Source organism: Aethalodelphis obliquidens, unplaced genomic scaffold (assembly GCF_003676395.1).
Source record: "Aethalodelphis obliquidens isolate GAN/ISIS:26980383/991018 unplaced genomic scaffold, ASM367639v1 scaffold55, whole genome shotgun sequence".
Lineage (NCBI taxonomy): Eukaryota > Metazoa > Chordata > Mammalia > Artiodactyla > Delphinidae > Aethalodelphis > Aethalodelphis obliquidens.
This window is the reverse complement of record NW_020837999.1, coordinates 6,300,231-6,313,847: the sequence shown is the minus strand read 5'-3', so window position 1 is coordinate 6,313,847 and position 13,617 is coordinate 6,300,231. Positions and strand designations below refer to the sequence as shown.

General features: G+C 38.2%; 1 protein-coding gene across 6 annotated transcripts in view; it reads left to right on the top strand.

Moving 5' to 3' along the window:
- Nucleotides 1–13,617, top strand: part of RABGAP1L (RAB GTPase activating protein 1 like) — a 682,268-nt gene that overhangs the window by 427,458 nt on the left and 241,193 nt on the right. For all 6 annotated transcript variants that reach the window (XM_027086258.1, XM_027086259.1, XM_027086257.1 and 3 more), the window contains one exon: nucleotides 4,700–4,774. In XM_027086258.1, the coding sequence (XP_026942059.1) occupies nucleotides 4,700–4,774 (75 nt within the window). The remainder of the gene's footprint in view (nucleotides 1–4,699; nucleotides 4,775–13,617) is intronic.

The following is a 13,617-nucleotide window of genomic DNA, read 5'->3' as shown; positions in this document are numbered from 1 at the left end:
GATGATGTCTACTGTATCAGTTTATTTTTTTAATAGTTAATATGTCTGTGCCCTGGCTAAGAAACCTTTGCATTTACCAAGTTACAAAGATGTTCTGTGTTTTCATTGAGTAGCTTTATAGTTTTAGTTTTATGTTTAGGAGCATAGTACATTTAGAGTTAATTTTTCCATATGAAGTGAAGTAGGGATCAAGGTTCATTTATTTCCCCCATATGGATATCCAATTGTTTGAGCACATTTGTTGAAACAATTGTTATATATTTATGTTTTTACATATATAAAAAATTTTCCTTTCCTCAATGTATTATCTTGGTAACTTTGTTGAAATTAAATGACTGTATGAGTATGGCTCTACTTCTAGACTTTTTATTCTGTTCTATTAATTATTTGTCTATATATGTATCAGTTTTACCTTGTCTTGGATATTGTAAATACTTTTACACTAAGTGTAGTAAAGGCTTCCCTTCTGTTACTCTTTTTTTCTAGTGTTTCCACTCTCGCTTTCTAGATGTTATGGTCACGCCAATCTGTTCCCTGGTTCTTCAAACGAATAAGTCTACAGTTTTATATCCAAGTTTTAGCCATCCACACTGGTGCATGACCTCCAGCAAAAGCCATAAAGAATGAGAATTTTACCATGTCATTCCCTTCATCCAAGTTTATTTTCCCCTCCAGTTTCTTCCTGCTTTTTTGTTCAGTGCCTTCAGATAGTTGTTTTATATATTTGTCTCGATATAGTTTAAATTTGTTACCGGGGGGAAGTTTGGTCCAGTAGGAATTACTTCTCCATTATAGAAGTGGTACTCAGATGGTTTTTGAAAGTCAGTCTGAAAGCAGGCGTCTGGCCAGAAAAGCAATTAAAATGAGGAGTGGGGAGAGGTATGGTGCAAAGAGAGGCAAGTTTCAGATAGAGGGAAAGGATTGGTTCAACTCACAGAAGGCTTAGAATAAAGCCAAACAGTGCTTAGAAGAACTCCAAGGGAAAGAACTTGCTAGAGCATTGTGTTTTTCAAACTGTGAATCATAAAATCAAATTTGGTAGGTGGCCTCTGAAAAGTCATTTTTGTTGCTAACCTAATCCAAAGCCATAACACAATTAGAAAGTAAGATCAATACATTGCTGATTTGAACTTTTATTCTCAGCTCTCCAGTTAGAGAATAGTTTGTGAGGTCACTGAGTTCATCCCTTCTTTGGTGTGTTGTGGACCTTCATTTTATATTGGACTTCTCTTGTAACACAAACGAGCATATAAATAGCACACTTCTCAGTAAACATGAAATATATAAAGATGGATCAAACATTTGTCAAATTTTTGTCAGGGTTGATGAAGCATGATTGACTTCAGAGATCCCCAGTTTTAAGGAATCCTCAACTTAGACATCTTTTATGGGGAAGGGAAACCTTGAAAATATATCTCTTATCAACAGATCTCAGAGTTCCTTGTTCATGGAAAAGGAAGTGATGGAGTACCATCAGGAATGCACTAAATAGGGATAGTATTAGAACCTTTCCCCTCTTTCTTTATTTTTTCCTTCTCTTTTCTCTCTGTAACTCTCCCTCCACCCTAACTCACACACACACACACACACACACACACACACACACACACACAACACACACACACACACACACACACCCATGAGCTCTGGATAAAAGTACAAATAAGGACTCATAACTATATAAATCAAAGAAAATTAAATAAGTAAAAGGATGCTAATCCATCTTTCAGTTTCTAAAATTAGGCTGAGCTCTGGAAACTGGTTATAATGAAGAAAAGCTTCTTTTAAATTCTTTAGCTAATGATTCCATGATATAATTCGTCTCTTATTAGAAGAGAGTGTCATAATATCAACATTGGCAGAAGAAGGTTAAAAGATAACAATAGTACTTCAAAAGACACCATTAAGAGCATGAGAAGGCAGGTCACACACTGAGAGAAAATATTGGTAATACATATGTCAGACAATGATCTTGTCAACAGAATGTATAAAGAACTCCCATGAATCAGCAATAATAAGATGAACAGCCCAATTAAACAAATGAGCAAGAACTTGACGAGATAATCACAAAAGAATATGTATCAGTTGCCTAAAAGCACATGATAATATGCTCTATGTCATTAGCCATCAGAGAAATTTAAGTCAAAACCACAGGAATTAATAAAAGGAAAAAGACTGGCAATGTCAAGTATTGACAAGGATCTGAAGCAGTGAATACTCTTATATTTTGCTGGTGTGGATGCAGTAATTGAACAACCACCTTGCAAAATAGTTTGGCATTATCTTATAAAGTTAAACATACCCCTATCGTTTGAACCGTGAACCCCCACTCCTCGGTATTTACCCAAGGGAAATGAAAACCTATGTACACAAAAAGCCTTGTGTATACAAACCAGCTTTATTTGTACTAGCTCCAAACTGGGAAAAACCCCAAATGTTTATCAATGGGAGAATGGATAGACCAATTGTGGTATGTTCATACAGTGGAATACTACCCACTGATTAAAAGGGATGAACTACTGATGCATGCAACAACATGGAAGAATCTCAGAAACATTATGCTGAGTGAAAGAAAGAGGCCAGATACAAAAGAGTATATATTATATTAATCCACTTATATGAAATTCTTTAAAAAATGCAAAGCTGGGGCTTCCCTGGTGGCGCAGTGGTTGAGAGTCCGCCTGCCGATGCAGGGGACACGGGTTCGTGCCCCGGTCCGGGAAGATCCCACATGCCGCGCAGCGGCTGGGCCCGTGAGCCATGGCCGCTGAGCCTGCGCGTCCAGAGCCTGTGCTCTGCAATGGGAGAGGCCACAGCAGTGAGAGGCCCGCGTACCGCAAAAAAAAAAAAAGCTGATAATAGATTGTGAAAACAATCAGATTACTGGTGGCCTGGGGTGGAGGTGGTTTGACTGCAAAGAGGCATGAGGAACATTCTAGAATGATGGAAATATTCTATAATGATGGGGTTACATAAATGACTCAAAGGAATTGTGAAATTAAAAGGTATGCATTTCACTGAATATAAGCTATATTTCAATAAAGTTTTTTTAAGTAAAAAAAGAGTTCTAGTCCCTGTACTCTGACTACCTTGGCATATGGGAGATACCCCACTTACCCTCCCTATGGTAACCATTCCTATTTATCTTTGATAACCATTGCCCTGGACAGAGAGTTTTGGTTTTCTTTTTTTTTTTTTTTTTTTTGCGGTACACGGACCTCTCACTGTTGTGGCCTCTCCCGTTGCGGAGCACAGGCTCCGATGCACAGACTCAGCGGCCATGGCTCACGGGCCTAGCCGCTCCACGGCACGTGGGATCCTCCCAGACCGGGGCATGAACCCGCGTCCCCTGCATCGGCAGGCGGACTCTCAACCACTGCGCCACCAGGGAAGCCCCAGAGAGTATTTTTATACTCACAAAATCATAGTGCATTAAATGGAGATTCCCCTCACTTTAATGAAGCACAACAGATAGGTGGGATACATGGAATGGGATACATGTCCAGGATTTAAACAGCACAGTTGGGGTGTTTGTCTTTTAAAAATAAATGTAGGAGCATCTGAATGATTTTTGTTTTTGTTGTTCTAATCAGGGATCAGGAAACTATAGCCTACGCTGTCTGACTTTGTACTACCCTTAATCCACAAAAGCCACAAATGGTTTTTATATTGTAAGGGGTTGTTTAAGAAAAGAAAAACAATATACAACAGATATGTAAGTGTCCCTCAAAGCCTAAAATATTTACTATTTGGACTTTTACAGCAAAACCTTACTAATTCCTATACTATAGTCTTTGATCAGCATGGTCCGCCTACTGTAATTGATTCAACCTCTTAAAAACTTGAACAGCGTATTTTTTTAAAAAAATTGTAGTCTCAGCAGTTTGAAGTATTAAGCATACAACCTTATTTCCTTTCCTATAAAGACTAAGGTGAATATTAAGTTGAATGATATGATAGCTGCTTCTCTAGGGATACTATATTTCCTGTGAATGGGCCACTGGCTCTGTACTAGCAGCCTGGTTAGAATGATGTTGAAGATGGTAAATAGGCAGAACATTTCGTGATAGTGTGTGGCATGTGTGGCAAGAGGCTCTCTCCCAGCCATTCTGCTAAAAATGCAGGGCAATACTAAATGTTTCCGGTTTGCCCTAGTGGTATAGATGGGAGGAATCACCCTTTAGCCTCTGGAAAGTGCGAGAGTAGTTTAGAAGGTGTCTGAGAACATGTAGAGGCTAGAGAGGGTGATTTTTTTTTTTTTTTTCTGTTAGGTTAGGGGATCTGTACTGCACTCTCGCAGCATTAAGTTTCCCCCGTATGGTGCATTAGAATTCCCACATCAACTGTAGAACCTTCCCACCCTCTTCCACTATTTGCTTCTGCCTCCCACAGTCTCATTTGCCTGACCACAAACCATAATGGATCTTTAAAAATTAATTTAGGTGCTCTGAGCATCTCTTTATTCCAGATTCTAAAGATGAACCTGGGGATAATGGTACATCTAGAATTGCTTTAGGAAATGTACAGCCTCTTTGAGGGATCCCACTGTGCTAATGGCTCACACATCCAAATTGAGGGATCATTGAAATTGTGGTGGACAGGCCAGGGACAAGAACAAGCAGCAGCTTGATGTGAGCTAGCACTTAGGTTAAACTCCGTGAATGTTTATGATTCTTCTTTCTTTTCATCTTTTCTCTAGGCCTACTCTGTCTATGACGAAGACATTGGGTACTGTCAAGGACAGTCTTTTCTTGCTGCTGTGTTGCTGCTGCATGTAAGTAATTTTCCATGTAATAAAGGGCATGGTGCTGCCAAGTTTATTTTATTTGATGCTTGGTTTTGTTTTCCCTTCTTATTCTCCATTGACCTGATGGAGATTACACATGGCATATCTTTTTAAAAATGTTCTTTTGGTGATAAAGTAAGAGATCTGATGTCACGAACAGGACAGTTTCTCAGTAGAATTAATTTTGCTGGCTGGTAGGGAATAAATTGCTTATTTGGAGTTATTTTTAACTAGAACCCTCTAGAATTAAAGAAGTCAATGTAACTGCCCAAATATGAGCAGGACCAGAGCCATGATGAAGGAATGTGACAAGGAAGTCTTTTATCTTTTTTGTGATTTATTTTTGTATACTCTCTTTTCTCTTAGTCACCTTCATTTAACAGAACATTTATTGAGAATCAGTTGTCAGTACTGGGCTAGGAAGTGGGATTACAAATACGAATAATTTATCGTTTGTGTTCTCAAAGGCCTCATGGGCTAGGATGGGGCACAGGTAATGTACGCACGTACCTATTATTTTAGTTCTTTTTATGTATCTGTGCTGATTTTTGTGATGATCACTATAGAGGAACTTACAGTGTGCCAAGTGAAAGCGATGCACAGAATAAGAGAATAGAGAGGAGAATTATCCAACTCAGCTCTGCCAGAACTTTCAGAAAAGACTTTCTAGAGGAGGTGGTAGCTTTGCCAGGACATAAATATTTGATGTTGGGGAAGGTGAGCTGGGTAAGAGAGGGAGTAGAGATTGGTAGACAAAAGGAACAGCATTAGCAAATGTATGGAAACACAAAGGGCACAGCATATAAAGGGAACAGTATGAAATGATAGTTCCTTTACTGTTGCTATAGAAATTGTATGCAGAGAGAGGTATGAGGTAAAAATGGTCATATGGGCAGGGACCAAATTATGAAGACTTTTTAATAATGTCAAGAAATGTGGGCTTTATGCTAAAGCTAATGAGGAGCCATTGATCAGTTCGAAGCAAGGGAATGACAATCAGATGTTCACTTCAGATAAATTATTATATCCATGTAGAGAGTTGAACTGAAGGGAGCAAGCAATAGCAGAGAGACCAGTTAGGAAACATCAATCTAAATGAGAGATGTTGAGACCCAGAGAAAAAACAATTAAAAACATGCAGGAGGGGACTTCCCTGGTGGCGCAGTGGTTAAGAGTCCACCTGCCAATGCAGGGGACACGGGTTCGAGCCCTGGTCTGGGAAGATCCCACATGCCGTGGAGCAACTAAGCCCGTGCGCTACAGCTACTGAGCCTGTGCTCTAGAGCCTGCGAGCCACAACTACTGAGCCTGCCTGCCACAGCTGCTGAAGCCCATGCACCTAGAGCTGGTGCTCTGCAACAAGAGAAGCCACCGCAATGAGAAGCCCGCGCACCGCAGCGAAGCGCAGCCCCTGCTCGCCGCAACTAGAGAAAGCCTGCACACAGCAACGGAGACCCAATGCAGCCAAAAATAAATAAATACATACATAAATTTATTTTTAAAAATATCTAAAAACATGCAGGAGGCAAAATTGGTAGGTTTCATGGATGGATTGACAAAGGAAGGGTCAAAGGTAACATGTCTAGTTTTCTTGCTTAGGTGACTGGATGAAGTATGGTATTTTGAGCTGAGATAGAAAACACGTCCGTTGAGATTGAATGGAGAAGAAAGGTTAGGAGTTGATGATGAATTTTGTTTTGAAATTTGGCGGAGGTGGTATTTTGGGGATATCTGAGTGAAGCTGTCCAGCAACCAACTGTTTACTGGAGACTGTTACTGGGGGAGGAATCAAAGTTGAAATCATGAGAGTGGATTAGACCATATAAGAAGAATAAATAGAAGAAGAAGAACAGAATAGATCCCAGGAATGCCAGATATTTAGAGGGCTGATGAGGAAGAGGAATCCTTGAAGAATTTCTGGATTTTCAACAGAGAAGCAGCATTGTATAATGTCAAATGCAGCAGAGAGGTCCAGCAAGTTTAAAACAAAAGCATTTCTTTTAGGTTTGCATTCTGGAAACGAAGAACAATTATAATAGACTCGTGGTCTTAATGCTGATCATTTGATTTTAATGATACTAATAATATACGGTGGTTCTATTGTGATTATTCACTTTAACTTTGAGTTTGACTTCTTTCTCTGTGGCATCGTTATCTGTTTATGGTCTTTTTGATCTTCTCCTTGCTGTCCTTTTTTTTGCCATCTCCACTGCCCATGTTCTTCAGATTTCTTGTGATAATCAAGTACTTTATAGTCAGAAATTCTTGGAGCCTTTGTTCTATTACTAAACCCACCTAGTAGTTAGAATAGTCAGGTCCCTACTACAGGGGGCTGGAGACTATAAACTGTGACATAGACGTGTTCACCAAGTTTCATAACCACCATTCTTCTAAAAGGAGATTTTATGATCATTCTGACGAGAGCTGATGTCCAAGCCATGGATAGTGAAGCTTTATCTTCCACAAAGTAATCTTTGAATATGTCACAGTTTAGCATTTTAGACCTGTAGCCCCATTAAACACATTATAATATATTGATTAAACTTCAGTGGGAAGAATATCACTCCAGGAAATCTGTTCTGAGACTTAACAGAAGTTTAGTTAACTGTAAGTTCATATTTCTCTGGACATACTTCCTCCCCGAAAAAAAAGAGAGGCAGTGATTCAAATAACTAGGAAACTCAAATAACCCAGATTTTTTTTTTTTTTTTTTTACATTATCTACTGTCCTATTACAAGGGTCATGGAAAGTCGGCCATTGTAAACATATTCAACAAAATTGCCTCCAAAGTATGTGACAAGATGAAGAGAAATTCAGTTTAGTTTCTACACTTTCTACATTAATAGAACTATGCAGTTGTTGCCATGGCTTGTAAAAATAACTGGAAATATAGAAATGCCTTCAGAATTCTGGAGGAAAGATGAACCTGATACTCAGTGTTAATGAGAAAATCTTACATTGTAATTTTTAATTAAAAGTATATGTGATAATTCTGTTAATCAGCATATTTCATTGACTGACCAACCCATCCATTAACCAATTTAAATAAGAGAAGGTAACTGTAATTTTTTCTTTTCCATATTTAATTTTGCCTCTGTGGTTTAAATAGGTAGAAGAATACACTCTAGCTTAAACAATTCATCAAATACACTATCTCGGGTTCCAGGGAGATATGTTATTAGGGTCTTACTGACTAATTTTTTATCAGTTACATAAGCTATTGCTTCTTTTTGCTGCCAGACATCCTTTGGCAACTCCATATTAATCATTGTCAGAACCTGCTTCTTTTTGGGATGCTGTCTTTTCCTCACCCATGGTCATTTATATTTCACATTCACTGCCTAAGAGGAAAGAAAGACCAAAAATGAAAGTAGGATCAAGAAAAAAAATTTAGAATTTTAAAGTTTTTCCATGTCTAGATAGTTTTAAGAAATAAGTATCTTCTCCTGGTGCTTGGAAATTTCCAGAAGCTTTGATAATAGCTTTGTAACTTGTAGTAGTTTAAGCAGTGGAAGAATTAAGTGTTTATCACATAGATGCTGTTATATCTATTGATGGAATTATAAGAAATTTATCATTTACAGTTTGGAAAAACTGTTACAGCACAGATTGCTTGTAACCATTATAGTGTTTATCTGCCTTTGAAGTTAAATATGTAATAATTATCAGTAATATCATCATTATATTATTAGTGTAATAAATAATGTCCTCATATATTTCATTTATTCTAAGAATCATATAAAATATTTTAGATAATTTTTAACCCCAATATATTTCTCATACATATTTATTGTCAAGCAGCTTTAAGGTTTTTTTTTTAATTGAACATATACTTTTTTAGACTTTCAGAAAATTATGCTCCTTTTTAAGGTTAAATCACTCTATGTAAACTAATATCAACATGTATGGAAGCTTTCCAACTGCAAAAAGCATTATTATTGGATAACCCAGAATGTTTAAAAGTATTGTTTTTTTTCAAAAACTGTAACCAGGCACAACTCGTTTGGAAACCAGTTTGGCTTTTATCTGATAAAGATATGCATACCAGGCAGCTCCACTCCTAGATATATACTTTAGTCAAATTTATGAACATGTACACTAAAATCATGTATTAAAATTGTTTTAGGATCAGTGTTTATAATAGTCGAACAACTCAAATGCCCACTATTATAATGTCTAATATTAGAATTATAATTAGAAATTAAAATGGATAAATTGTGGTATATTCATTTTGTGGAACACTATACAGCAAGTAAAGAAACGTTTCACACTACGTAGGCTAATGTGAATGAATCATACAAACATAATGTTTAGTAAGAAAGCAAATTATTGGTATCATTTGGTATGATTCCATTTTAGTATAATTCAATAACAGACAAAAGTAAACTCTATTTTAGGATGCTCCATGCATGGAAAATATAAATAATACCAGTGAAGTGATTACTGTTAAAATCAGGACAGTGATTTCTCTGAGGAGAAATTGGGAGTCGTGACTGGGTGAGGACACATAGGGATCTTCAGGAGTATTAACAGTATTCTAGTTCTTAATCTGTTTTTACTTCATAATTGTATATTCATTGAAGTATAAATTTAACTTTTATATATTCTTCTGTGTGCCATATTTCAAAATAATATAAGGTTTAAAAATTACAGATCTTTAAATGCTTCCCCCCAAAAAAGACAAGTTTCAGATAAGATTTAACCAGTGGGCATCAGAAATGAGAAGCAGAGCTACTTCTTAGTTTTCCTGAAAATAAGGATTCTACAGAGTCCAAGGTAACAAAATAGAGGCTTCCTAGTGTCTTTATATGTATATATAAGTGAAAATACTTGTGCCATTATATTATTTAGGAATCTTTCTGCTACATGTAACGTAACATTAACTAAAAGTAGTTTAAATTAAAAAGGAAATATATTGGCTCACATAACTGGGAAGTCCAGAGCAGAGATGCTTTTGATATGGTTGGATTCCAGAGTTCATACTTTGTCATCAGAAATCTGTGTCTCTGTATCTCTGTTCTGCTTAAATTTTCTTGCCTTAACTTATATGGGCAGGCCACAAAGTGGGCAGCCTGGCTGCAGACTGGCCTGGCTTCATATCCTTTCAGTTTTACAACTTCATTTAAAAGGGATCATCTTTTGCTATAGCTCCTGTACTTAAACAAACAAACAAACAAACAAAACAAATAAGCAAACAAAAACCCTGAAGGATTCTGGTTGGCCTGCCTTGGGAATCTGCCATCCTTGAATCAATTACTAAGGGCAGGAAGGCAAGGTATCTGATTGGGCTGGCCCAGTCTTGAGTCCACCTCAGTGCTGACAGTGAACTGGATCAACTCCTCCTGAAAAATGGAATGTTTTTTCTAAAAGAAAGGAGATTTTGACATCAGATGATAGGGAGATGGGATGCTAGACAGATACATCACGTTATCTTATAGTGATTCTTTACAATAAGAGTTTTAGTATATTTTAAATAAGCCCTTCTGTATTCCCAAATCACTTTTACCTTATAAATCCAAGAGGTTTTCCTGTTCTCTGTTAATTCTTGCATCAGTGCTTTGGAGCCATTACCCAGCATCTTCTCTTTGTGTCCTATAAATATACTCAAGACATTTTACCTTAAAAAAAAAAAAATCCTCTTTTGATCCTCCCATTTAGCTCTCTCAGGTTTCTTTGCCCTTTCAAAGCTGAACTCCTTCAAAGGATAGTAAAAAGCACAACTATGAATTTGAATTGTGGTTTAATACCTTTCAAGTTACATGACCTTGGGCAAGTTTCCTGAGCTTCAGTTTCTTCATTTATAATATAAAGTGAAAATAATATTATCATCCTTCTAGGGTTTTTATGAATATTGAATACCTTGTATTATAAGTGTAGAGTCTTATTTTGTATCTGGCACAAAAAGAGTGCAGCCAGGGGATTAAGTCCAGGCTTTTGGCAGTTCTGCTGGATTTAGATCCTCTGTCAGTGGGGCATAATGGCTGTAGAGCCTGTTCTACTGCCCTGCCCAGGCAGGGACGCAAATTCACAGGCCCCACACAATTGCCAGTTTAGGCTTCAGTCCTGACCTTCTAGGAAGTTTGTCCAGAGAACCGGAGCAGCTGCAGATCCCATCTTACAGCCCTGCTCAGTCAGAAAGCCAAGGTAGCAGCCCTGCCCAACTGTTAGGCATAGCCTCTGCCCCTGCATAACCAGGTAGCCTGAAGAGTCACCCTGGGCAGCCTCAGAGCCCAGCCTATAGTACCATCAAGCCATGAAGCCCAGCCTACAGTCCTGCCTAATTGCTAAACACAGCCTGTGGCCTCATCTAGTCAAGGAGCCTGGATAGTAACCCTACCTGACCACACAGCGAAGTCTTTAGCCCCACCCAGCTGTGTGATATAGCTGGAAGCCCTTCTTGATCAGAGAGCCCATTCTGTTATCTTGCCCAACAGTGGAACACAGCCAACAGCCTATCTGATCATGAAGCCAAGCCTGTGGTCCTGCCCAACTTCAAAGCACAGCCTGTGGCCCCACCTAAACAGAGTCCAGCCAGTGGCACCATCTGGTGGGGAGCACAACCTGATACCTCATCCAACCAGGACCTATTGCAGAACTCAGCCCATAGCTCTTCCTAATTGTAGAGTCTACCCAATGGTGCCACCCTGCCAGGGAACATAGCCTGTGAACTTGCCTATCCAGAGGTGATTGCAGAGCCCCGCTAGTGGCCAATCTGACCATGGAGCACAGCCAGCAGCCCCACCCAATCAGCGAGTTCACCCAATGGCCCTGATTGTATGTGGATCCCAGCCAGCAGGCCCACCTAACCACAGAGCCAACCCAGTGTCACCACCACTCCCTACCCCAACCTCAGAGCATGAACAGTGGCCTCTCCCAACTAAAGACTTTGAGATCAAGTCCTGCTTTTTCCCATGGATGCTACCAGCATTATTCCAAACTGAGCTAACTGGTGAAGGTCTTTCCATGCCACAGCAAACCTGTAATGTCTGTAAGAGGGAGACTGCTTACTCAAATGTGCAGATAGCAATGCAGAGGATCAAGGATCATGCAGAATCAGGTAAACATGACATTACCAAAGGGAACTAATAAAGATCAAATAACTGACTCTAAAGAAATAGAGATCTATGAACTATCTGACAGAGAATTCAGAATAATCCTCTAAAAGAAGTTTGGTGAACTACAAGGACACACAGACAACTAAATGAAGTTAGGAAAGCAGTGATGAAAAAAACAAGTTCAACAAAACAATAGAAATGTCAAACAGATAGAAATCCTAGATCTGAAAAATACAATGACAGAACTGATGACTTCAATAGAGAGCTACAACACACTCAGCCAAACATAAGAAAGAATTAGTGAACTAGAAGGTAGGTCATTTGAAATTACAAGTCAGAGGAACAAAAAGAAAAAAAGTGGAGAAAGACTTATCTGATACTATCAAATTAAACAATCTATACATTACGGGAATCCTAGAAATAAAAGAGAAAGAGAAGGGGACAGAAATCTATTTAAAGCAATAATGGATGAAAACTTCCCAAACTTAGGGGGAGAATGAACTTCCAGATTTATGAGGCCCAAAAGACCTCAGTGGTTAGAATCTGAAAAGGGCTGCACCAAGACACATTATATTTAAATTGCCAGAAATTGAAGACAAAGAATTTTGAATGCAGCAAGAGAAAAGCTACTCATCATATATAAGACTGTTTACAGAGTCATAAGACTGTTTAGTTTCTCAATAGAAACACTGTAGGCCAGGAAGAAGTGGGATGATATATTCAAAATAGTGAAAGAAAAAAACTGTCAACCAAGAATACTATACCTGGTAAAGCTATCCTTTGTAAATGAAATACAGATAAAGACTTTCCCAAACAAACAAAAGCTGAGGGAGTTCATCATCACTAGACCTGCCTTTCAAGAAATACTAAAGGGCATTCTTCAAGTTGAAATAAAAGGATGCTGATTAATATCATAAAAACATGAATGTGTAAAATTCACTGGTAATGGTAAATACACAGTTAAAGTCAGATTCTCTAATACATAATGGTAGTACATAATTCATTTACAACTCTTTTTTAAAAGTTACAAAACATGGGCTTCCCTGGTGGCGCAGTGGTTGAGAATCCGCCTGCCGATGCAGGGGACACGGGTTCGTGCCCTGGTCCAGGAAGATCCCACATGCCACGGAGCGGCTGGGCCCGTGAGCCATGGCTGCTGAGCCTGCGCGTCCGGAGCCTGTGCTCTGCAATGGGAGAGGCCACAACAGTGAGAGGCCCACATACCGCAAAAAAAAAAAAAAGTTACAAAACAAGTGTATTAAAAATAACCTCAACTACAGCAATTTTTATCACAATATATATAAAAAAGATGTAAATTGTAACATCAGTAACAAAGTGTGAGGTGGGAAGAAATAAAAGTATGAAGTTTTTGTATGCTATCAAAGTTAAGTTGTTATCAACTTAAAATAGGATGTTATAACTATAAGATGTTTTATGTAAGACTCTTGTTAACCATAAAGCAAAAACCGACAGTAGATTCACCAAAGAAAAGAGAATCAAAGCATACCATTACAAAGAATCATCAAATCACAAAGGAAGACTGTAAGAGCGGAAGCAAGGAGCAAAGGATTTACAAAAAAGAACACATTTAACAAAATGTTAATAGTGAGTCCTTATCTATCAATAATACTTTAAATGGATAAATTATTTAATCAAAAGATGTGGAATGGCTGACTGGACAAAGGAAAAAAAGAAACAGGATCTAATGGTATACTGCCTAAAGAGTCTCACTTTAGCTTTAAGGACACACATAGACTGAGAGTGAAGGGGTAGAA